The sequence below is a fragment of the Vidua macroura genome, chromosome Z, assembly GCF_024509145.1.
Source record: "Vidua macroura isolate BioBank_ID:100142 chromosome Z, ASM2450914v1, whole genome shotgun sequence".
NCBI lineage: Eukaryota > Metazoa > Chordata > Aves > Passeriformes > Viduidae > Vidua > Vidua macroura.
The window spans coordinates 19,579,728-19,605,464 of record NC_071611.1 but is presented as its reverse complement, the minus strand read 5'-3'; the positions used below and the strand labels follow the sequence as shown (position 1 = coordinate 19,605,464).

Here is a 25,737-nt window from a genome sequence, read left to right as displayed (position 1 = left end):
AGGGGCTTTATAAATGTTAGTTAGCCGATTCTGTGTACACCCCTGTTCCCCCCGCGATGGTTCACTCCAGGCTGCCTGCCATTGGAGCTTCCCCACATCACTCCTGTAACCACCCCCTGTTCATTCCTTAAACTTCCCTGTCAGTTACCCCATCCCCGCTTCCCTGTTCGCCCCGGAGCCCTCTATCCACCCCTGACGTGTTCCCGTTGGTTACCGTGGCCCACATCACCAACACATTGCCTGTCCCCACTGGGCGACGGCTTCCACCCGTGTCTGCCCGCCCCCTATAAAATCCCATGCGCCCTTGGTCCTGTCGCCATTTTGTCCATGCGGCACTAGGGAGCGGCTGCGGTTCTCCACCGCAGCTCCACGCGACAATAAACCTTCTCCAGCCAACTGCAGGACAAGGTGTGCCTCCTTCGCCTCTTTGCCTCATCCCAGCGCTGTTTACAGAGTGTGGCCAGCCCCACCCTGGTGTGCTGAATGCCACAGCGCCTGGACCACGCGGCACCCCAGTCTGGCTGAGAAGCAGTGCCCTTAGCTGGGCTCCCCAGACCTGGCCGGGACCGGGGAAAAGAATGCAAAGCCGCAATGAATGACACTGCTTTTTTCCAAGTCATTACTTTTGTATTATGAATAGAATATAAATGTTTACATTAAAAAAATGCGGGAAAAAGACCACAGTAGTCTTCCTTTTCCTTTTAACTCAAACATTCCTACGTTTCAATATGTTTCATGTGACTTTGAATAAAACTGATAAATCAAAGGATTCAAAGGATTTCCTTAAGACTAGAAGTATGTATATGATCTTGTTTTAAGTAAAGCAAATCTACCTTTGTTAACATTTCTAAGTCAATACAGAAATTCATTATGAAACATTGTGTCTCTTCCCCAACAAGGAAGCCTCTTTCAGAGAGCCTGTTCCCAGATAAAAACTTGTCCCATTGCTTGCTGAGAGACAGACACAATCGTAGCAGTGGGGGCTCATCCTACAAGCCTGACACTTGTTTGCTTTTTGAAAACTGTAGTACAACTTTCTCCATGAGTAACACACACATCTTGGGCCAAGAAGCGTTTGAGAAAAATCCTGCAGAGAAGCACTGGGGTTTGAGGGTTGACAAAATGCTCAACATGACCCAGCAATGAGCACTCACAGCCCAGAAAGCCAAATGTGTCCTGGGCTGCATCCAAAGCAGCGTAGCCAACAGGGCCAGGGAGGGGATTCTGCTGTTCTGCTCTGCTCTGCTGAGACTCCATCTGGAGCCCTGCATCCAGCTCTGGTGCTCCCATTGTCAGAAGGACAGGGAACCATCAGAGCAAATTGGAAGGAGTCCACAAGGCTTATAAGGGGACTGAAGAACCTCCCCTACAAAGACAGGCTGAGAAATGTGGGGCTCTTCTGCCTGGAGAAGAGAAGGATGCATGGAGACTTCACAGCAATATTGACTATCTGACAGGAGCCTACAGGGATGCTGGAGAGTGACTCTTCATCAGGAACTGTAGTAATTGGACAAGTTGGAATGGCTTTAAACTGAAAGGGAATATGTTTAGATTAGCTATAACAAAGAAATTCTTTTCAATGAAGGTGGTGAGTAACTGAACAGCTTGTCCAAAGAAGTTGCGGATGCCCCATTCCTGGCAGTATTCAAAGCCAGGCTGGATGGGGTCTTGAGTAACTCGGTTTAGTGAGAAGTGTCTCTGTTCACAGCAAGGAGGATTGAGTCTGGATGATTTTTAAGGTCACTTAAAAGGATAGTAGGATAGTTATCCTCAAGCATCCATGACAGAGAACCTTTCTGGGACCTACAACTTATAGTTTTTGCTATTCAGTAACAGTTGGAAAAGCTTAGAAAAAACTTTAATTATTAATCTAGTTTGGAATTCATGAATTGAAATATCAGTGTCTTTTTCAGTTGAATACAGTTTCATGTGTCAAAAATAAGGCAGTGCCAACCTCAGGATCATTTCCTTCTATGTATTTGATGTTTCAAAGCCTGTCTTTTTAATTTAAATTGTGGTATTTAATTAAAATTGTGGTGTTAACAGGCATTATTTTTGCAATAAATAAGTAAAAATAATAAAATTAAATTGTTGTCATCTATTGATATTATTGTTTAAAAAATACTTTTTCAGGGCCTTTTAAAATATATTTCACAGAATCTCAGAAAGACTATTCTGAGAAGGGATTTTGCACTTTCTGATCCAACCCTCTGCTCAAGCAGAGTCACTTGGAGCCAATTTCCGAGACCATGTTTAGGTAACTTTAATATCTCCAAAGATTGAAAGTCCACAATGCCTCTGGGCAATCTAATCTAGTGCTCTGTCACCCTCACTGTGGCAAAGTGATGCTTAGAGGGAACCTCCTGTGTTGATGTTTGTGCCCATTGCCTCTTGCTCTGAGACTGATCATGATGCCTCAGGTTTTAGCTTTTACATTTTTCAGATGCTTTAGTGTGTGGGTCTGGGCTTTATATAAGGGGATAGTAAACTCTCTTCATAGAATAGGCAGACAAAACAATTCCTTCTCTAGCTGGGGACCCAAGGACAGCCAATCCAGATCTGAGTCCCAAGAGCATAAACAAGGGAGGACTGAAGAGAGAAAAACAAGAAGGATGGGACGTCATGGGCTAGAGCTGTAATTGGACAATTAGCTCCAATATGCTAATGGACCAAAACTTATAAAAGTGCGAGAACCCATGAATGGCCGTCCATTTTTTGAGACCATTTTGGGTTCTAGCCCTGGCCAGGTTCTTGTGCTGCCCAAGGTGGATCTATTTAGGCCTCCAAATAAATACCTACTTTATTCTTTAACTCCATATAGTCTCTGTTCTAGGTCAGCCTTCACAAGGCACTCAACCACACCAATAACAGCCTGACTTTGTCTTCTTTACTCACTTGCTCTTATTCCTAGGCTGTGCATATACACTGGTAGGACACAACTGAGGCCTTCATTTCTTCAGAGTGAATTACCTCAGATCTCTTAGTCTTTTGCTTTAGAAGAGATACTTCAGTCCCTTCAACATCTTCAGGCTTCTCACTGGATTCTCTCCACTGTGTCCATGCCCATCTCATATTGAGGAGCCCAAAACTGAACACAGTACTCCATGTATGGCCTCACCAGTGATGAATAAAAGGGTGGGATCACCTTTCTCAGTCTGTGTCAATACTGTGCTAATGTGTCCTGCATAAATACCATTTACCTTCCTTATGGCAAGGGGACATTGCTGGCTTACATTCAACTTGGTGACAATCAGGAGAACCTGCTTTGCAGCTCATTATCACATTTACCACATTAATGAATAAATATGGTTTAATCATTGATTTGCCAGTGATGGTGAAGACTATCACACTGTGGTTACGAACCAAATCTTGGATGTACCACAATACTGACAGTTAATAAAAGAATCATATATTTTAACTTTTGCAAAAATGCTGAGACTACATCTAGGTCTACAGTCTGTCAAAGTAAATTGTAACTGTGGTATGGCTTAAATAAGAGACAAATTGATCTTCATTAATAATTGCTTTAATTGGAGAGAAATTTATTATACCTAACATAATAGACAGAATTTGATAGAAGAAAAACATTTTAAATGTCTTAAAGAATCACTTTGTATGATGATTGTAGGGTTTAATTTCAATTAAAAAAAAATATACACATGCAAATGGTTGTCAAATGTGCAGTGTAAATATCAGTAAGGTTTTTTGAGTAAACTTTTTAGTCAGAAGCTCAATGTTCAGTTCATGTCAGCTTTTATCTTCTACACCTGAATTAGCTGTGCATGGCTGTCATTGCAGCAAATGGTGGAAAATAGGTGCTGTTAGAGCACAGAATCATCCTCTGTGTTCAATATTTTTATTTTGGAATGAGATACATTGCATTCTGAAAGTACCTGTTTCTTTCTATAGACTGAAAAATGAATCTGCCATGACTAGTTCACATGCTTATTTCCACAGGCAGAGATTGTAAATTCTGGCCCTGGTGCCCGATCTAAATTGGCCATCATGTTGAGTCTTAACTGTTATTTCTGTTCTCTTATGTATAGCGTATCATTTTCGCTAAATTCAACACTTAAAAGTCAAAAAGAGTCTGAAGAAATAGACAACCCTGGAAAAACATACAAAATCAAAAGACTTGGATGCTTTCAAATGGAAAATTTCCTCTCTGACGTATCATACAGTGATTCAAAATCCAGGCTAGTAACTCACAATTTTCAGAGCCTTCCTGCAAAAATTGCTGATCACTGATACACAGCTGCAATTGCTGAAATGTTGAAATACAGTTATTAGAGTTCATTGCAATTTGAAAAGATCAGGGCAATGAGGGAGAGCTTCTCTGAATGAGATTTGCACCACTTCAACAATCCTATTTCCAGTATATTTCATTGAAGAGGTTTTCATGTAGTGGAAGAAGATGCCATTCATACATCTGCAATATTTCACTTCCCTCAACCCCACTCCCCACAGACTTGATGTCATGGCTTTGGATAGGTGTGTAACAGGCCCTATTCTATATCTTACTGATTAAATTGTTCATGACAACATTTCTAAATGCCTGTTCTTTCAGTAAGTACATTTTCTGAAAGATGATAAAAAATGTGGTTATCAATCCTTTTGCTCTCTCCCCAATAACAGCAAAAGGAGTATATATATAACCTATATTTGCTTATTTTTACCTTTTCTAACCATGTTTACTTATAAAAGCAGATGTCAATGTAATGTATTTGGTGAAATATTGTGAAGAAACCTCACTGAAGTCCATCTGATCACCAGTCCTTTAATCTGTAGAACTAACCACCTGGATTTGTTACATTATTCCTGCATATGACTAGTCTATTGTACAGGCTTTTGCTGCCAAAAAGCAATCACTTTAATCAGAGCATTCTGAGCCCACAAAACTCCATGACAACTCTGTCTCTTGGAAATGTCCATTGAGCACAACACCAAAGCACAACACTTTTTAGTTCCAAAAAGTTTTACCTTATTTTTATCTCTGACATGTCTTGCCATAGCAAGAATTAATTGCAAATATATACAATATTATGTGCTATATTTAGTCTTAGAACAGTTTTTGTCTTGTCCCTATATGTCTTTATACTGCTACCTTAGCAGCACTTTTTTTTTCATTTGCACATATAAATTGATATCAATCACCATTTCATTTTTAATGAATATATATAATCATATTACTCCTTCAGTTTATATTTTTTCTTCATTTTTATCTTTCTATTATTACAATATGGTTTAGGTGAAAATCAGGTAGTTGTACATATTTCACTCCCTTAAGATGTATAGTCATAATTCCTATACTTCATTATTCAGAATTAAGTAGATTTTAAAAAACACTAATGAATTACATTCAGTATGACAATAAATTTGTATGACAGAACAATTTGTTCTGTAGGAGAAAAAAAATCTAGCCTTCCTCAAATGCAGCAAACAATTAATTTTCCTTCTGCAAATCAATTATATATTTAGTATATCTGCAGTAGATGGTAAGTGACAGGTTTGAGTCTTGCTTAAACTCTAATACAGGTTTTATTAAAACTCTTGGGTTTTGCATTACTGAACAACTTTTCAAATACTTGAATATGAAGTCTGACATATAATCTCAAACATTCAGGTATTTTTAAGATGAATACTACCTTCTCAATATTTGGCATAATGTTATTTCCAGTGGTACACTCCCTTATGAGTATTGTATTTCTCTATGACCAGGACATATGAGATATATTCATCTAAATTAACTCAGTAGTGAATACTATGTATTCTGGGAACAACAGCTAACAGTACTTACAGCAAGTTGAGAGCCAAACCCCCTTGTTCTGCATATAGACATGTTCTATACTGTTTCTAACTCCTCCTTCACAATCAACTATTTCACAGGGTGATGGTTATGGTGAAATTTCTTTTTAATACAAACACATGAAGACTTTAGATTGAAATGATATTCAAATGCTATGCAGTTTTTGCTAATTTCATATCAATATTTTTTCATTTGCATTGATTTATCTTTTCTATCAAACAGAAGCTAATTTTGCTCACTTGAAAGAGACTTCCCTGCCTATTTCCCTGCCTATTGACAATATTTCATTCATTACTATGAATAACCATGTCACCTATTTTTATCTCCCAGAGGATCAGACATAATTTTTCCTTTTTTGAATGCATTCAGCTTTTTCTTAGGTTGCCATTCAGACTTGGCACGATCACCTATGCACATGTATATACTTTTTCACCTATTTCCTACGAATTTTCATATCTGTAATGTCCACTAAAAGGACTAGTAATAGCTGTCCTGTTATTCTGCTGAAATATACCCTTTTTACACAACAAGCATTATCCCGAGTGGGCTTTTCTTTCTGTTTCTGAACATCTGTAATCTCTTGTCTTATGTCAGGTTTAATTTTGCTTTGTGTTTTTTACCATATTTGACACCATTGATTCCTAGACAAGGCTTTTAAATGCAGTAACAATAACAATTAATTGATCATTTTATCAATGAGCCCAGCATCACCCACACTCTGTCGTAAAAATATAATTTGAATTGTGATTGATGCACTTGCAGTCTTATGGAAGGAAGAAGCATAGGCTAAACAAAAGAGGAACCAAAAGAGGAACCTTTATCTAGGAAATTAAGGAAACTGCCTCCAAAGAGCTACAATGCATTCAGAAAACCTTGGAAATTGCCAAGAAACTGCAACATTTTGAAAGGAATTTCATTCTTCCATTCTTCAAGTAGAAATTATTTATTTACTATATAAATTTATGCAAGAACTGTCTTACATTTCTTAAATTTGACAGTATTTTTTTAAAAAATTAGGTCTTTGTTTTCCCTGAATTCAAGTCTATCCTTAGATGAAAAAGAAATATTATTTACATACCCTGAAAAGTGTGTGGAAAGCATGCAAGCAGCTCAACTCTTTGAAAAAAGATGTAGCTCTGGTGGTAAGAACTTTGTAAAATTCAACAACAAATTGTTATTGCTACTAAAAACAAGATTGAATTTTTTTTGAGGAACCATTTCTGCTTGAGATGCTTGGAAGTGTGCTGATGATAGAATACCATACAAAACAAAAAATCATGACGACTAGGCTAGTCAACCTAACATCAATCTGACCCTTAAAAAAACATGGAGAATTTAATAGATTATCTATTCAAAAGATTATGTGATAGAATTAATAGAAATCTGATTAATAATCTTTAAAAGAGTGATTTTTTTCTTACAAAGTCTCCAGGTTCATCCAAAAACTGTAGAAAGACATATGCAACCGTGGCTAAATGTTCAGTCACTTATGTCTGACAAAAATCAATGCAAGAAATATTATTAACCAAAAAGATCCTCCTACTCTGAAAAAGCTGCATTTACAGTAATCACCTGTTTCATGTGCATTTCATTCACCAAATAGCTCAATATTTTCTATACTTATATATGTCTATCATCATTAGACACATTTCTCTTACATGCTTATTTGATCCTCTTGAGTTCTTCATTAATTTCCTTGGGAAGTCCTTCTAGTCAATAGAAAAAATTACAGAGTCTTAAAAATTACAAGTCTTAAAGGATATCTACAACATACCTGTAAATCTTTCTGCATATTGGAGCCATTAGTGCTCATGGCATTTAGAAGTAGCTGGTGATCCTTGCCTGGAATGCACACATGCAGTTTTGACTTCTGTTGCTTCCACAATATTAGAATCAGATTTCATTGATGATCTTTTTCATTGTGATATGAGATCCCCTAGGGCTTCGCATTAGTGTATCTACTCTCATTTTTATATATTCATTCAATTAAGGATTTCTGAGCAGGAGGTGGTAGTTTCATCATCAAAATATTTCATCATGTTGCCTTTTATTAACGGCTCACAGAAGGGAAGGTTTGACAGCATTTCTTTTTTGCTTATTCAGGGAGCTTTCCCTCTGAAATACACCCAATGCTGAACCCTAAATCCATTTAGACAACACTAAAAAATTAAGTGTGTATAGGAGTTGTAATTGTATTTCTTGCTTGCTAGATTTTAATGTATAGATTTTCTACTATGTTGCAAAGGTTTAATAGGGTTTGTGGGTTTTTTTGGAGAAACAAAGTGCTTTGTAGGCTAATGAGCTAGCTCATAATATACAGTAAGGGTTAATGAAAATATCCTTCACACATTATCAGATACAGCAAGGATTTTTATTTGATCTGTGACATTGAAGATATCAAGTTTTAATGAGATTTATCAGGCCTGCTCAAAAATGAAATTCCCAAGGGTTATGTTTGACTTATGGGACTTAGTACTCCTTAACATCAATTCTTATACATTTATCAACTTCAGTTAAAGCTGGAATAAAACACTGTTCCATTTTCAGAATAAATGGCTCAGTAACTGCATGATAAAACAGTCTGCATTATGAAATGAATGGAGCTATCATATTTGACTTAAAATACTGTGACACATTAAATGGCTTTAATGCACTTGTTCAGACTAATGCTGATTAAGGACTCCATCATTTTTTTGCAAAAAAAAAGTGACACTAAAACCTTCATATTGATAAATAATAAATACAAACTTCAGTTTCAAAATGTATCTGCAGATATTCCTTCCAGTAAGTAAAAGGTTAGCGCTGTGTTTTGGCAAAGAATAGTCTTTAAAGGACAGAATGCCACAGTTATGATATTAACATCATCACTTGCAGCAGCCTCCCTTGCTTTTCTTCATACCTTTTGACAGTTGTGAGACCTCATCTAAGGTAGTGGTAAAAATGTAAAATAAGGCTTTTTATCATTATATGTGGGTTATAAAAATAATAAAAATATCTTCTTTTTTCTCCCTATTCAGAAGCATTTCAGTCGTGTCCTTTAGTCTTGGTATCCAATATACCAGCATCAACTTCTACTGCTGCAAATGAAAACATTTCTTAAGATACTGGCATGACAAAAATGTCACAGATTTTCCACAGGACCAAAAAATCTTCATTCATTTAGCCATCCATTTAAATGTTACATAATTTTTATCAAAGCTTTTAAGCTAACTCAGAGGTTGTGAGGGGATTCAACATTCTATTCCTTAGAGGAAGCCATTTGTGATTGCATATTAAAAATCTGTCACGATGGACATGTGGTGGTCATGTCATGATAGACTGATGGTCTACAGTGCAGTAAAGTCAAAAGAGAGAATATTGTTCATTTCAGTGGGCTCTGAAAAAAACATTGACACTGGAGACAGCAACTACTAGTTCCTTTTCTCTTGTCAATAAACAGCTAAGAGGCTTTCCTTGCACTGAACTCTTTTCTATTTGCTTTGCAAATATGTCAGTGATTACTCTTTAAAGATAATTTTAAAAACATCATATATTAGCTTGGTAGGATAACTCCCTACAAAGTATTTTCACCTACAAAAGATAAGCTAATGATCTATATTACCCAGTGCACAATTTATTTGCTTCAGTCAAAAGGCTTTGTGTCTATCAATGGAATAACATGAATTTAAGGAAAAAAATATTTTTGTGCCAGTATTTTTTTCCTTTTTCTAGGCCTGGAACAAAATGCCATATGATAGTATGTATAATCCAGATCTTTCAATTCACAACACTATTCATAACATAAGATAATTTTTCATGGAAAAGGGAAAAATACAGATTCAGTTTATTGAAACATGGAGGACTTGATACTTACTAAATATAAATTACTGTAACTTCTTGGACATCAATGGGCGTACCCTGAACAATATAATTTATTGGAGCTATGGCAGTTTACTCCAAACAATAATCTGACCTCTTATGTCTTCAATTTCATGGTGGTTTGTGATGGATAAAATATGTTAGACATACACTAACTTTGCCCTTGAAGATTATTTGATCTGAAAGGGCAGGAGAGTAGATAATATAAATTGACAGAATCATCTACCTTGATCTAGGGTTTGTTTTACTTCAGGTTTGTCTGGTTTTTACACTGCTAACTTTAAAATCAGTAGCAAGTTTCCCATTTACTTCAATAGCTTGCTCAAAGTGGATCTACAATAAGAACAAAACATGTAACACTTCTTGATTAGTATCTCCCTACAGTAAGGTCAGAGGAGGATAAATTTCCCTAACATTGCATTGGTAGGTGGATAGATGAGAGCATGGCGTAGCATGACAAGTGCACAGCACTGCTGGTGATGGACACCTTAATTTCTGTAAACTCTGCCTGTGCAGAGACACTCTCAACCTCCAGACCTCACTGACAACCATTTTAACACCATGTTAGACAATTTCCTATTCTGTAGTTCAGAGTTTCACATGGTCCAGCTGCAACAGCATTGTGGCAATCAAAGCGGTGTGTTCACTGTATTTGTTCACTACACAAAACTATTTTTAATACCATGGTTGTCCCTATGATTAGAGTACACCTTAGTTCCTTCACCTTAGGTTGCTGAGAAAGTCAGATTTCACCAACAGTCGCTCATAAGTAAAACTAGTGATTCCAGGCTCAACAATATGCTTTCTGCTTTCTGGAAGCTCTACCCAATCTTGTACCTTTGCCAGTCAACTGTTTCTCTGAAATACTGCTTTCAAACCTCACATATATTTTCAAGAAGCAAAAGTGATGTATGCTATTTTGCAGCTATTTCAAACTCTGAGACAAGTGCTACTTATTTTCATTTTATGCCTATCTGCAACACTCTTTTAGGTCTCACTCATTTCTCTGTAGGCAGTCATTTGTCACCTCCATTGCATCATTTTGAAACTGCAGATCTCCCTAGGCACTGGACTGTGTTTGGTGAAAGCAATAAAGACTCCAATTACCTATATGTTTCCCTGCTGAAGGTGAACTTTTGAACTACAAATATAGAGTAAATTTTCTGCACTTTGCTTTGCAGAAGCAACTACAGGCCAATTTCATTTCTCAGCCACACTTCAGCACATTGATATCATTCCAGAATAACAAAAACATGGGGGAAATGTTCAGAAATTGTTAGCATTATAACACATATTCAAGTACATGGCTAAAACTTTATTATGGAGAAGGTATGACTAACATTATTTCTTTTGCTTAAACCGTTTATAGCATTTTTAAGATTTATACTTGGTCCAGCTTTCAAGAAAGGTATACATATTTTCTCAAAATGAAAGTAGAATTTACTTTATTTGCCAGAAAAAATAAGTACTTGATAAAAATAGGAGTCCAACTCTCAGAGAGTAATTTAAGTACTTCGTAAGTACTCATGCAGTCTGCTGGATGAAGATGACGAAGTGGTTGCTAATAAGAAAGGTGACTAACTAATATTCCTTTAATTAAAATTAATCCAGAATTAAATCTTGCAGTAGAGTACAGTACAGTATAAGCATGATTTCCTAGAAAAATGAAAACTATTTCTCCATGTCTGAGATATCTCTTAGCTACAATGCGGCTTCCCATATCTGACACAACATAAGCCACTAGGAAGAGACAAAAAAATTTAATGAATGTGTGAAAACCTTATGCTCACTCCAAACAAATATAAAAAAGAAATCTTTATTTCTATTCCTTGGAATGGTATTTTTGATTTCCTAAGGTTGCACTAAGTGCAGTTTCATATTCACTACTGGTTCAGTTTTCAACTGTTTAACAAAAAGGGAGATTATATAGTCTAGGACAATACATAGTAAAATTAACTGGGAAGTACTGCTTGTAACAGTCAGCATTATTTTTGTAGTGTTCTTGTCAGCAAATAAGCCTGCTGAAGGTTTACCTACACAAATGAGCCAAGCTCCCTCCAGCTGACTGTAATTCTATGTCTTATTAAAACCAATGGGGCTGCGTTGATTTTCATTATCTGAGGCGGGTCTACTGTCTTTCTACTACAGCAAATTGGTTATTTAAGAGAGCACTGAGGTTTAGATGTCCATAGCTTCACTCATTAATTCTAGCCCAAAGTATTTTTGCTAAAACCTAAGGTTTGTGGGAAAAATGAAATTATGTGCTCCTGGTGATTGTATACTTCTACAGTTTGCATGATAAATATCAGTAAGAAAATCTTGTCTCTACGGCAAGTATTAATCTCAGTACATTTTCAGCAATAACTTTCTAATTGGTTGTTTTTCTGAATAGAAGCAAACTAGGCTGCAGATCAATTAACATCACTGTTGTTTGTTGCCCATTCATTTCACAGTTTATTTGTAAATGAATACTTTTTTGCATCCACATGTTCTGTTAATGAAACTCTAGCACTATTTCCATTGTAAAGTCTGCAGCTGTCTACTGATGCCTTGAGATAGTAGTTTTAACTGATTATTGTTTATAGTATGCTAGAAAAAACATTAAACTGGTAGGCTGTTATTTTCTTTTTTTTTTCTCCTACTCTTCAGAGAAAAAAAAAAAAAAAAACCTAGGCAAGTTTTGCTCTCTTTTATGTTAATCTTGCATAGTACTGTTAGAATGTACCAGCTAAAATAGAAGAAACAGACCAAAACTCAAAATGTAATTTACTCATTCAAATTTGTAGAACTGAATAAACCTATGACAACTGAAGAACTACAAAGAGAGAGTCTACCTAAATAGGCAATCATCTTCTGCAGTATATGCTCCATGAGTGCCATTGATAATGATCAGTTTCCTGGCACTGACCTTTAATGCTTCTTAAAGGTACTGTTTCACAGGAAGGAAAATGCATGTAGCAGTATCATTCCAATCACGTGTCTTTTCATGTGTTAAAGAATGGAGCTTCTGAATGAATACTGTGTTCCTATACTTTAAACAAACAGATGCCTGTATTACAACTCTTACTAAAGACCACTGGGTAGCTCCCAGAGAACTGATGTTTGACTGTAGGGCTGATGAGACAGAATCAGTACCTCAGGTTTCATTAAGCACAAATAGAACTGGCTAGATTTTTATGACCTTCTCCAGTAGCTTAGGGTACAGACCACAGCTAAAACTTTTGTGTCTGCATAGAGACCTGTTCTCAGCATCAAGAACTAATGTTTTAAAAAAAAGAGAATGGTGCAAGGTATATGCAAATATATAGCATATTAAATAACTCTCTTTTTCGGTCTTTTAGTCCACACAGGCAATTAGTGAGCTAGGCGTTCACACATTGACTTCTTCCTCATTACCTTGTTTTTGTAGACAAGACCTTTCTGAACTGAGTCACAGAAACACAGATGTGCATTTGGATAATCTCCAAGATCAAATCATTCCAGGCACAGTAGGAAAGCAGGAGTCTTTAAATGCAAGAATACCTCAAATGGCAAGAACATCAAAATAAAGATTAGAAAAAGGAATGCATACCACCAAATGGTTCAGCAAGATTTCCAACAGGAAACCCAAGGGAACACTGGGGGGCAAAGAAGGTATATGATCCTCAGCAGTGCATCTCTGTCATAAAACATTCATAGGTGTTTTCTGTGCAAGAGCTTTACAAAAGCTCTAAATCATGTACATCATTATAAGGGGAAGTTTTATGATGCCAGGAAACCCCAGACAGTAGATCTGTTTGCTCTGTTTTACTGGGGCTTTGTCTAAGGAGCAGTATTTATCCCTTTTAAGTTTATTATGAACTTGCTGTATTTCCTAAATATTCATGCCTAAAACCTGTATGCTTCTTCTTTGAACTTTAAGTTCTTTTCAGATAAAATCTCAAGAGTTTTTTTACCAGCTCTGGTTTGCCTTCTGATGTGAAAACAGTGAAATGTGTCACATGAGTCCCAACTGACATGTTCAAAGAGAAAAGGTTTAAGTTTGGAAAGAAGTAGGATAAACTAGTAAAAAAGAGAATATAGGCTAAAATGGAGAATGAAGTGGAAGTCAGAATAGAAAAGAGGTTCATTTGAGGATGAGGAAATATTACTGTCTGCAAATGGAGAATGAATTAAAGAGACAGAGAAGTGTACTAAAAATCTGGGTCCTACCCTGAAGTAAGTATGTTGGGTTATACAAGGCACAGAGGGCAAGGTTCACTGTTCTGGTGCATGGCTGGTTGGCAAGAATAAGTGCACAAAAGAACTGTTTATTTTTTCTGCCAGAATTGGGTGCCCTCTCACATTAGGACTTGCATACAGGGAAGGAAGCAGAAAGAGTAGGTAATCCATTTCCTGCTTGATGTCAGTTACAGTGTGATTGAACCTTTTCCTAGAAAACTTGTTAATGTTTTGTCTTGATACCAGTTAAGATGTTTCTTGACATATTTTCACCCCACTTGACATATCTCCACCTCACTGAAATCCATCCTCATTAAAAGCTAAGAAAGAGAGTAATAACTTGTATAAGGTTATTTTTTGTACAGGAGAAATCATCCTTGCAGTGATTAAAGAAGCATTTTTTTTTTTATTTAAGAGATTTGTCAATTTCTTTCATTACCTTTCATAGCACCTGCTCAAAATTTAGTATTTCATTAAATTCCAATATGATCATTGTCTTTTTATTTTAGTATTATATAAATTGTTAAACTGAAAGATAAAAGTTTTAAACTTATACCTTTAAACTGAAAGGTATAAGTTTAAAAATGGGACAATTTCATTTTATAAAAAACATTGCTTAGTCACTTACTTCAGCCTGATCTTGAAAATGCCACCTTAAGAACTTTTTCTAAGTGTCTATTAAATGTGATTTTCCCCACTGTTCTTTGTCTGTTTCCAAATGAGCCTTTCTTTGCAAGTGATTAAAAGAAAAAAAAAAAAAAACAAAAAACCACAACAAACAAAATCCCAACTTCACATTTGTTCAGTTTTGAATTCAAGTATTTGTCTCTGACCTTTGCTAAAACTTGTAAAATCACAAGGAGATAAGCATGAAAGAAATCATGTGCTGTTCAAGTACTTAAAGTCCAGAGAAATGCACTGAAGTAGAAAGGGGATTAAGAGAGGAAGGAGGGTGAGGCAAAGCCATACTGTGTTGGTACAAGAAGGATTAGCAGGCAGACTGAACCAGGAGAGAAATTAGCCGTGCTTATTTCTGGTTAGACAGTCATAGGGCATGCAGAGATAGAACAAGATTTCTTTCAGAAGTGGAGAGGTACCACGAAGAGAAAACAGGTACTATGGATGAAGTATAGCTTCAGTTTATGTTGGAGCTGGCACTGGAGAACAGCAAGAAAACAGAGGGGAGAACAAGATATACTAGTTAAATGCAGAAAAGGCATGAACTGGGGGAGGGAAGGAGGGTGAAAAAAAAGTTTCAGAAAACTGCTGCGTTAGGTTTTAGAACTTGGTGCTAGTGAAGCAAATGTGTCTGGCAAGTGTAAAACGTGAATGAACATTTTGGAAGAATTTAGAAGTTAATGAGCAAATATAGATCTACTTAGTTGCTATATTTCATGCAGATAATGAGAAGAACATTAGTGTCTGTGGTCAGAGTTGTTTGCCTTTTCAGGTAGAGACAGAAGGAATTTTCTGGGGTGAAAAGGGTAGCCCAGAGATTTGTATCACTTGTTTTTATTCTGCTTTCTCTCTTGCTTTCTTTCTCTCTCCATAGAGGGAACCGGGTGTTCCATCACAGGAGAGGAGGTGTGTGTGGACAGCCAGCTCTGGGAACAAGCCGGCTCTGCTTGACCCCCTGTCATGCGGATCCCCACGCTGCTCTACCTTTCCCTGCTACTGCTTCTTACCATGTTGGGCCAAGCTGGAGCTCAGTTCCCTCGACAGTGCGCTACTGTTGAGTCCCTGAGGAGCGGCATGTGTTGCCCAGACTATTTCCCTGTGTTTGGGCCCGGTACTGACCGGTGTGGTGTGTCTACGGGAAGGGGCCGGTGCGTGCAGGTGACTGTCGACTCGCGGCCCCACGGCCCCCAGTACATCCATGATGGGCGGGATGACCGTGAGCAATGGCCCATCCGCTTCTTCAACCAGACCTGCCGCTGCAATGGGAACTTCTCTGGCTATAACTGCGGGTTTTGTCGGCCTGGTTGGACTGGACCTACCTGCAGCCAACAGATCAACATAGGTAAGAACATCAGAACTATGACATGGAAATTGCTCATTGTCAGTGCTTGCTTCTAAATGTGCCTAGTGGATTTGTTCTCTTTAAGGTATAAAATGTCCATTATATTTATTTAGCATTTTAGTATGTTGATAAAGGAGTTATTAAGGCAGGTGCTAGAGGAGCTGTTGAGCATGTGCATAAATCACTTACACTTACTATCCATTAAAAGGAAGAAAAGAAACCTGTAGTCAATGTATCAAAGTCCAGTAAAGAATACAGCATCTATATTGAAAAAAAAGCTACTATTTGGATTTAAGAGTAAAACAATGTATATGGGCACGTACATGTGTTTATGAGCATGTCTAGGAATAATATGTACCTCAATATGTTTAATACCTTGTGACTATTTTAACTATTTTAGCAGTTCTTTTCATTCAAAGTCCCTTAATACAATTTTAAACTATGTACCTGGTCTGGTATATTTTTGCTGTCCCTGCTGCTGTCAGTATCTTTAAGAACATTAGTCATGACTGTGGACAGTTCAAATGAATCAGTCCAGGGTGTGGTAAGCCCTTCTTCAGTACTCCAGTTTCAGTTAAGTCCAGCATATCACTAAACAGTTCTTTAATTTTTTTTTAATGGATATGAAATCCTTGCAGGACTGGAAAAATATTGAAAATTATAGGTAAATTTAAAAAGACAAACAGGCCTGGGGACAGATCCTTGTTCTCATCTGAAAACCATCTGAACGGACAAGATTTCAATCTTTATTTTTAAACTTATACACTTTTAACTTCAAAGATGTTACTGAAATCCTGTAAACTCCATAATCTCCCAAAATAAGCAATGGGTTCTGCTGATATGTTAAACAAGAGATCTCTAGCACAAATATGCAGTGTTTCTTTCTGAAGAAACAGAAATCAGCACTGACATTTTCACCAGATAAGGGAACATTCCATGGATATTCCATGAAAGAGCATGTCCCAGAAAGGGTTAACAAAGGACCTCTTACCAAATCAAAATTTTAATAACAATTCCTTAATAACAACTTACTGATAGCTATGGAAAAGATCTTTGATTTGTTTTTTTCATTCTTTCAGCTTCAAGAACTAAACTAGAAAGCATAAAGTATTACTTGTGAATTGGCTGTGCTAAACCAGACTGCACTCTCTGATATTCTGGCCTACTCTACTTTAAAATGATAACAACTCTAGAGAATAATCAAGAGATAAATGTTACTCACAAAGTTAATGTAAAACTAGAGACAAGTAAACAGCAGTTTTAGGTGATTTTCTAGAATGTACAAGAGCACTTTTTACTTTTCTCACATTAAATCCTTTACAATGCATTAAAATGCCAAATAAATCAGATACATCATGCATGATAACATGAGTTAACATGAGTTAAAAAGTGTAAATTAGTTTCCTATTATGCTCTAAGTTTCCACTTTGAGGTTACCTCTTTTGCTTATTCATAGACCCATAGGCCCCATCTGCTCAGATTTTAGAAATAATTACTGTTGGTACTTGATTACAGAACAGTAATGATTACTGTTGGTAAATCCATACTAAATTACTACAAAATGCAGTTTGGTGTCTTCGTATCTTCTCAGTTCATGACTAACTCTAATAATAGTCACAATTTTTTATTGTGGTTCAGGCATATACTTTAAAAATGAAAATGTTAAGATGCCTATGTAAATCTAAATTAGTGGACAATTATAGTTCTCTACTTGCAAAAAATACCATGAATCAACCAGCCAAGCAAGCAACCAAAAAAACAACAAAAACAAAAACCCATCACTTCAGTGATGAGGTTCAGTTCATGTCAGTTCAGTTCTGCAAAACAAAAAAATATGTTTCAGGATACACAGTCTTTGGATGAAATTCATGTTTCAGGAAAGATTTTATTTAAATTTCCCAGAAGCTAAAATATCCCTCACTGAATCAATTTTTTAGTGAAACATAATTCACTTTTATTCTTCATATAGATTCATGTTGAAGATCTGTTGCTTCTTATATCAACAGAATCAATCACTAATTTGGACAATGAGTTATGGATTTTTACAGTATTTTTAATAATGACAATAAATAAATATTGAATAACAATTGTGAGGAATTCTATCTTTATCTTAGTCTAAACTTAGAGATTTTCTCAGATCAGGTGAAGAAGGACAGAGGTGATCTGAACTCAGTTCTTCTTGCTGAAACACTGCTATTTCAACAAGTCAGTATTCTTCCCTGCTTCACTGTCTACATGTGGACAATGGCATTTTTTCATTATTTTGAGATATACTGCTAAAAAGGACTAATATGTGGCAATTGTTAATAATGTCAGGTTAAAGTGATAAAATAAGAGATAATCTCAGATTCAAGTGATACTGTATTCTGTGAAATTCATAATAATTCACTGGTGAATCTACCATTTTTCCTAAAATGGTTCAAGAATAAAAAAATTAATTCTTCATTAAATTGCCAAACAAAGAGTTTATAATTATTATAAATTGGTTTATAGTGTTTATTTCTTGTAGAGTACTACCACAGAAAACCTTAAGTATATTGGATGAAGTTCTGAAAGGTTTGTACGACAAAGAACTGTCATTGTCTTTTGTCTAGCAGGATGGAAAGACAATCTGTAACAGTACTCCTAAAAGTACTAAAATTGCAAGGATTGGAGCTTTATTTTAATCTATTTTAGATTTTGTGAAAATAAATAACATTATCTATTTATGCTCAGTGAGTTTCCCCAATAAAAAAGGGTGAATACTTGAAGAAAAAGGGACTTAGCCAGAATTATTAGGAACACAATAAATGAGTTCTCTGAGATCAGACTTCAGTGTGTATTACTTTGGTAACTTGCTTCTTCTGTGTTATCACAGTCAGAAGGAATCTTTTGGATCTAAATGCAGAAGAAAGGAATCGCTTTGTGAATGCCTTACACCAAGCCAAGGTGACAGTCCATCCTGACATCGTTATTGCCACACGAAGACGTGAAGAAATTTTTGGACCAGATGGCAACACACCTCAGTTCGAAAATATCTCCATTTATAACTACTTTGTCTGGTCTCATTATTATTCTGTCAGGAAGACTTTCCTTGGTGTGGGGCAGCAGAGTTTTGGAGGAGTTGATTTCTCTCATGAGGGACCAGCTTTTGTCACGTGGCATAGATACCATCTATTGCAGCTTGAAAGAGACATGCAGGTGAAGTTCCTGTAAATGTTTGGTGGTATTCATGCTGTTTTGTAGAGTTAAAGAACTTCAATCCATATTAAAATAGGTAAAAATGATAGCAGCTTTCCCTACATGTTGAAATTATTCTGCTTCAATTTCAGTAACTCATTTGGTATATGAAATTTCATAGAGTGCATTTAAGCTTCAGACTGTCACTTTTATGAGATGTTAAATATAATATTTTAATCAGAGAAATAGAAAATGTAAAATTTCCATAAAAATCTCTTGAAAAAAAAGATGTATTCTAGATGTAAGACATTTTATTGGACCAACAATGTTATTTTCAGTGGTGTTTTTAATCTCACAGCCATTTTTCTTGAATAACATTAACCAAATGTTAATGAGCAGAAACTCTGAAGAAAGTGATAACAGAGATGGCTTAGGAATTCAGAATCACATTTAATTTGTGTAACTGGTTAGAAAAATTAGTGTTTTGCTATACTCTATTCCATAAATCAATGATTCTCTTTTTTTTCTTCTCTTATGTGGACCTATTCACAAAATGTGTATAGTATTTTATGAACCATCATCCTTCCTAAAAAAGCAAGAATTAAGTTTTCAAGGTCAGGAATAGTGTCTGAAATCACTTCAGTGTTTCCACTAGCTTTAATTGCTTTATGTCAGGCTGAGGCACAAACTCCCTTCCAAGACACACATTTGTCATCAGCAGCATTTCTCTAAGTGAAAGCCCTGAGAAGTTCTATCTGTCTGTGATTTAATACATATTCCTATTTATGTCAGTAGACTTGATCATTAATCAAAGTAATTTTGTCTCACTAACTCCAGAACTGTTCAACTCTAACCCATACTAGAACCAAACAATGCCAACTGGAAAAGCTGGTACCCTTATTCTTTACATTTCCTTAAGTTCCACAGTTGACCTAGTTACTGTGTGCACTACAAAGACTGTTCTTGCTGACAGACCATTAAAAATATCTAGAAAATGCGGTCTCAGTGTTAATTTATGTTTCTTTCTACTTTTTTGGGAGAGGTACTGTCTTATTAGTGGGGGAGATCCATGATTCAGTTCAGTAGTACAACTATCTGTTCTGCTGAACAAAGGTATCAATGTGAAAAACTACCAAAAGCTTCTACATGAATTTTACATAGAGTTCTTCTCTTCTATAAGGCAGGATTCTGACTTTTACTATGATGTATTTTGCTGTTTTTTAGCATTCTTCTAGCAGTAAATATTATAGCTGTCTGTGTCAAACACATAGTAACACCATATTTATGTGGTTTAGAACATGCTACAGGACCCCACTTTTGGCCTGCCCTACTGGAACTTTGCAACAGGACAAAATACATGTGATATCTGCTCAGATGACTTGATGGGAGCTAGAAGCAATTTTGATGTCTCTCTTATAAGCCAGAATTCAATCTTCTCTCAGTGGCGAGTGCTATGTGAAAATGTAGACGATTATGAAACCTTGGGAACCATCTGTAACAGTAAGTTTTAATGATGGTAGATATCTGGAGAGAAAATTCTCTTTATAATAAATAAATATAATATGTTACATTGCAGTGACATTTTCCAGCCAAAAGGTCTTAAAGTGGTTTTTGAATATTCTTGATCCATGTCTCATCAGTCTGTTGAGATAATACATACTATCAGGAGCTTGTAGCAGAAGGAAGATTAAATGCTTTGCCTTCCCTTCTTATGCAGTACCAATCCATCCCTTGCACCATAAATAATTAAATCTGGCAGTGTTATTTCTTAACTGAAGCTTAACTTTTCTTCTGACTGCTCCACTTATCACCTTCATGCCATTCTGCTACTAAAATGAGAAAATCCAACAAATCCCCATAATAACTATGTGCACCATGTTTCAAATGTGAATAATACCAGATTCTAACATAATTACCCAAATTAAAATAATTTTTAAAATACCAATAAATTTCTTCATATAAGCATCATCATGGAAGTATGGGAAAAAAAAATAGAAATCCCCCAATATTGGATTGGTCATTTACATAATCTTTTCTCCAGCTACTCTATCAGGACATCCTCAAAAACCTTGGCCTAGGTCTCCTCAGGAAATCACATTGAAAGTCTGTATAAATTTTTCCTGAATCATTTAGAGAACAACAAACTTCAGTACAAAGCTTCTAGATGACTTTTTACATCCTGGAGCCAAGAATCAAGAACACAGAGCCCCATGAGGATTCTTTGCCCAACATAAGGAACTGATCAGTTTACTCAGTGTAAATGTTATTTGTGAGGGATTTTTTCCTCCATGGTTAAGTCATGAGAGTGATTCATTCTGTGGCCTACTGTTCTGCCACCTATCTTGTTTTCTGTCTTCTCTCCATTTCCAGGTACTGAGGGTGGTCCCATCCGTAGAAATCCTGCTGGAAATGTAGCACGACCTATGGTACAGCGTCTCCCAGAGCCTGAGGATGTTGCCCAGTGTTTGGAAGTTGGTGTATTTGACACTCCTCCTTTCTATTCCAACTCAACAGACAGTTTCCGTAACACAGTAGAAGGTAAACATGGCAAATAAAAAGACCTGGAACAACTCCAAATAAGTCAGGGAGCAGACTAGCCACATTTTCCTGTTGCAAGTATGAGTTTTGAGACAGGCTATTGGACAAGAAGAACACATTGTTCTTAGCATTAAGTATTAGCGGAAATAAGCTCTACGTAAATTACTTTACAGCTATAGCTTATGTCTCTTAAAATGCATAAAAGTCTCAAGAGTCTGCTGATGGTATACTAAGTAGAAACTAACTTCAGGTCCTTGGCACATAGTTAGTAAGTTGCCTTTGTTGAAAACACAGTCCTTGCCTGTGGATTGATGCCTCTGCATCCCTAAATAAAGCAAACAAGAGCTTCTAGCAGTTATTCTTGTATCTGAATTAAAACAAATAAAAGAAATGAAAATAAATTGAAAGCTTTGGTAGCACTTAGTGTAAGGATATTGAAATAGTAATTGAGGTCTGGGTACAGAATTTACTGCTAGACATGCTAGCCCTACTCTCTGGGACATAAAACTCTGTTCTTCCATAAGAACACTTTGCACTTTTGAAAGTGCACCAGAACACACCCCCACATCCCCACACCCAACAGAGTAAAGAGCCTAAAGGTTTGATTTATACTGTTCAGACAGCATCCTAACAACTTCTTCTATACCTTAATAAAACAGAGCTTTTAGCAGGAAAAGATTAAAAAGTGACAGTTCAAATTGCTGCCTATCAATACCTAGGTGTTCAACATGGCTTTAAAAAATTAACTTTATGAATCCCTCCCTGGAACAACTGTCCAAAGCTTGAACACAGGAGGAGTTTTCATGATGCTTCAGATTCTAACACCTGACTTGAAGGTTATGAGGTTTTGGGCACAAGCAAAGCTACACTCTATATTCACTGAAAAAATAAACAATATCAGAGCATGTGAAGCTTTCCAATATATGCTCCCAATATACATGGAAGTGAAGTATGGAAACCTAACAGCTAGCTCATTAGAATAAATGTCAAGATACACCTGCTTTAGTAAGCAAATAGAAAATTCATGCAACTATTTTAGTATAGTGAAAGATATATAGGGCCTAAATATATACCTCTGTTTTCATGCTATGATGTTATTTTGGCCATTTTTGTGGTAGAACTCAGCAGCTTTGCAGTGCACATTCCCAGCATTCTTTAATAAAGGCTATTTTAATCTGAAAATTATGCATTCCAGGAACATTTCCCAAATGTCAGTAGGTAGAGAATTAGCTACACATTTGTATTAAGCAGAACAACATAACAACATGAAAGCATTTCAGAGGAAAAAGAAAAAAAAAAGTATTAATCTGAGACTGCAGCTTACAAACAAAATCTTCACTGGAATTTTTTTTTTTTTTTTTTTTTTTTTTTTTTATTTTTTTTTTTTTGCATATTCAGGGTACAGTGATCCTTCAGGAAAATATGACCCAGCAGTTAGAAGTCTTCATAATTTGGCTCATCTATTTTTGAATGGGACAGGAGGGCAAACTCATTTATCACCAAATGACCCCATTTTTGTCCTCCTGCACACATTTACAGATGCTCTTTTTGATGAGTGGCTGAGACGGCATTCTGCAGGTAAGATGTTCTCATGGACAGAGGCAGAATGGGTGGTTGTTAGTCTTTGTAGTCACAAAAACTCAACTCCTTCTTGTGGGACAGCAAGATGCCCCTAAATTTAGGAGAGAGAATTGGGATTTCAGGAGTTAGTATAGTTAACAAAGACAAAGTAGTAACAAGCAAGCTCTCTTCCTCACCCCACTGACATCCAATTGCAGATCACTCTCTGTGAAGGGATCTGGTCAGACACAGCAGGCACAATTCAAGAGAACAGTATGTGGGAATACACTGTCTCCATAGAGCAAAGACACTGCAACCCTGGAAGGACATCCCACTGTTGTGTGGAGTAAATAACTATTTTCTTCTTGTCAAAGGAAGAACAGATGCCATAAACATTTAAATTCACCACCTTTGTTATTACTACCGGCATTCAATAACCATCTGTATATACTTCTAAAGGATAGTTACCACTTCTGCCCTTGCTTTTTTAATTCCAAAAAGAACAGTAAAAGGTAATACAAGAGAAAGTGAAAAGAGGGAGAAAGGAGCAACAGAAGGAGGGATTTGAAAGGAATGAATGAAAAAAACAAAAACCAAAAAACTAAAGAAGGAAAGAGAGACTTATCAATGGACTAGGGGAGAATTCAATCTAACCCTTATATCTATGCATCATGCAGCAACTGTATTCCTCTGCACAATGCAGCAACTTTATTCTCTTAGGATAATCTATGCTCCTCTTCCTTCTTCAACAGAAGACAGCTGTTGCTGCACAACTGAGACTTCTTTGTGCAGCTTCCACAACCTGCATAATTGAATTTTCTCACACAGCTCTCAGAGAGCAATTGTATCCCCTTGTGGTTCTTACATGATCTATCACAAGGTTTGGCATCATCTTACCACAAAGTATTTTCTTTCTGTTATGTTTTGTGTTTTGTTGTTGTTGCTGCTGGTTTGATTTGGTTCGGTCTGGGGATTTTCTGTTTTGTTTTGGTTTTTATTTCAGCTGACTTCCTTCTGATTTAGCATAATGTTGCAAAAAAAATTCACTGGATTTTACATCAACTGCCCTCCTGTTCATCTCTGCTGCAATCAGGCAAAGCAAGAATGTAGAAAAACATCTTTGCCATATTTCTTCTTTTCCAAGTGAGAAGAAACAAAAAGCCCAAAACAGGCAAAATTTTTAAAAATTTACTGGTGATTTCTGTTCAAAACCAGAGATAACATTATTTGGCTTGGTTTTGACAGCATACTCTACTTTATATCTGCTACACCAGGAAACAAATCCTTCTGGAACAACTGAAAAAGAATTCTGGGATACTCAAAACCCTGAGTTGGAAAAAAAAATGAAGTAGTGCAATTTATTTTGAATTTATTTACAGAAATGTGATTTGACTTTCAAATATAGATATCTCAACATACCCACTGGAGAATGCCCCTATTGGACATAACCGACAGTACAACATGGTGCCTTTCTGGCCTCCAGTAACCAATAATGAAATGTTTGTTACTGCACCAGAAAACCTGGGATACAGCTATGAAGTCGAGTGGCCAGGTAAACTGTGCAGCCTAGACACTTCTTCTCCTTTTTTTCCTTCATATCTTTGTCTCTTGAAATTTATTCAAATTTCACCAACAATATTTGCTGTCTTTGTAAAGCCTTTGTCTCCTTTCCTGCCTTACTTTCCAGATGTTTGTTTGGGATTTGGTATAGCTACTGGTCAGAGACTGTTCCACCACGAAGTTCCCAGTACCCACCATGATTTTAGGAGAAGTTTTCATTTGCATCTTAACCTTACAGAATGTCGTCATTCCTATGTCAAATATTCATTAACTCACTAGAGAGAATGCAAATCCTCACAAACAAGGTGGCAGAAGAAAGGTCCAGAACAGATTTTAGAGTGAAGCAAGATAGACTAAATCATTTTTGAACAAAAATTATCAAAAAAAATTTGAATTAATTCTACTCCCCAACTCAGTGAATAATGACAAATGCTGAGTTCCAGTATGAACTTCAGATATTTATCCATATGACTTGACTTTGCTTTTCATATATTTGCTTTTTGCTTTCCTTCTTTTAGGTCGGGCTCTCCATGTCACAGAGATGATAACTATTGCAATAGTGACTGCACTGGTTCTTGTTGCAATTATCTTTGCTGCTGCTGCATGTATCGTACGTGTCAAGAAAAATAAAGATGAGTTGCATCAGCCTCTTCTTACTGACCAGTATCAGCACTACTCAGATGATTATGATGGCATACCAACACCAAGCCAGTCTGTTGTTTGAAGAGATGGCACTTTTTTGCATCTGACTGAAACTGGGGATCTTTTTGCTTTATTTCATAAATGGTGGTCATCCACCTGCTTTAAAATAAAGAGCATAAACCGTCATCTGTCTCAGTATGTTTCCTTCAGGTTTCATTTCCACTTTCATCACACCTAGGCATCAATAAGACCTCTTTGCAATGCTAATTCTATGTTGATTATAACAGAATCTTTCAAGGGTCACTTGCAAGTCTTTTCCATGCATATTTCTGTTAAATCTGGCAAACATTAGTTAACTTGCCAATAGCCAATGTCATCTGACTTCATCCAGCCT

At 36.4% G+C, this 25,737-nt stretch overlaps 1 protein-coding gene across 1 annotated transcript; it reads left to right on the top strand.

The window, feature by feature from the left end:
• The first annotated feature begins 14,821 nt into the window (after positions 1-14,821).
• On the top strand, positions 14,822-25,529 carry TYRP1 (tyrosinase related protein 1). The gene is made up of 8 exons (XM_054003126.1): positions 14,822-14,977; positions 15,417-15,884; positions 18,742-19,064; positions 20,339-20,543; positions 21,414-21,581; positions 22,980-23,159; positions 24,547-24,693; positions 25,220-25,529. Exons 2-8 carry the CDS (start codon positions 15,503-15,505, stop codon positions 25,423-25,425), a joined length of 1,611 nt encoding a protein of 536 aa, XP_053859101.1. The 5' UTR covers positions 14,822-14,977; positions 15,417-15,502; the 3' UTR covers positions 25,426-25,529.
• The last annotated feature ends 208 nt before the right edge of the window (positions 25,530-25,737 follow it).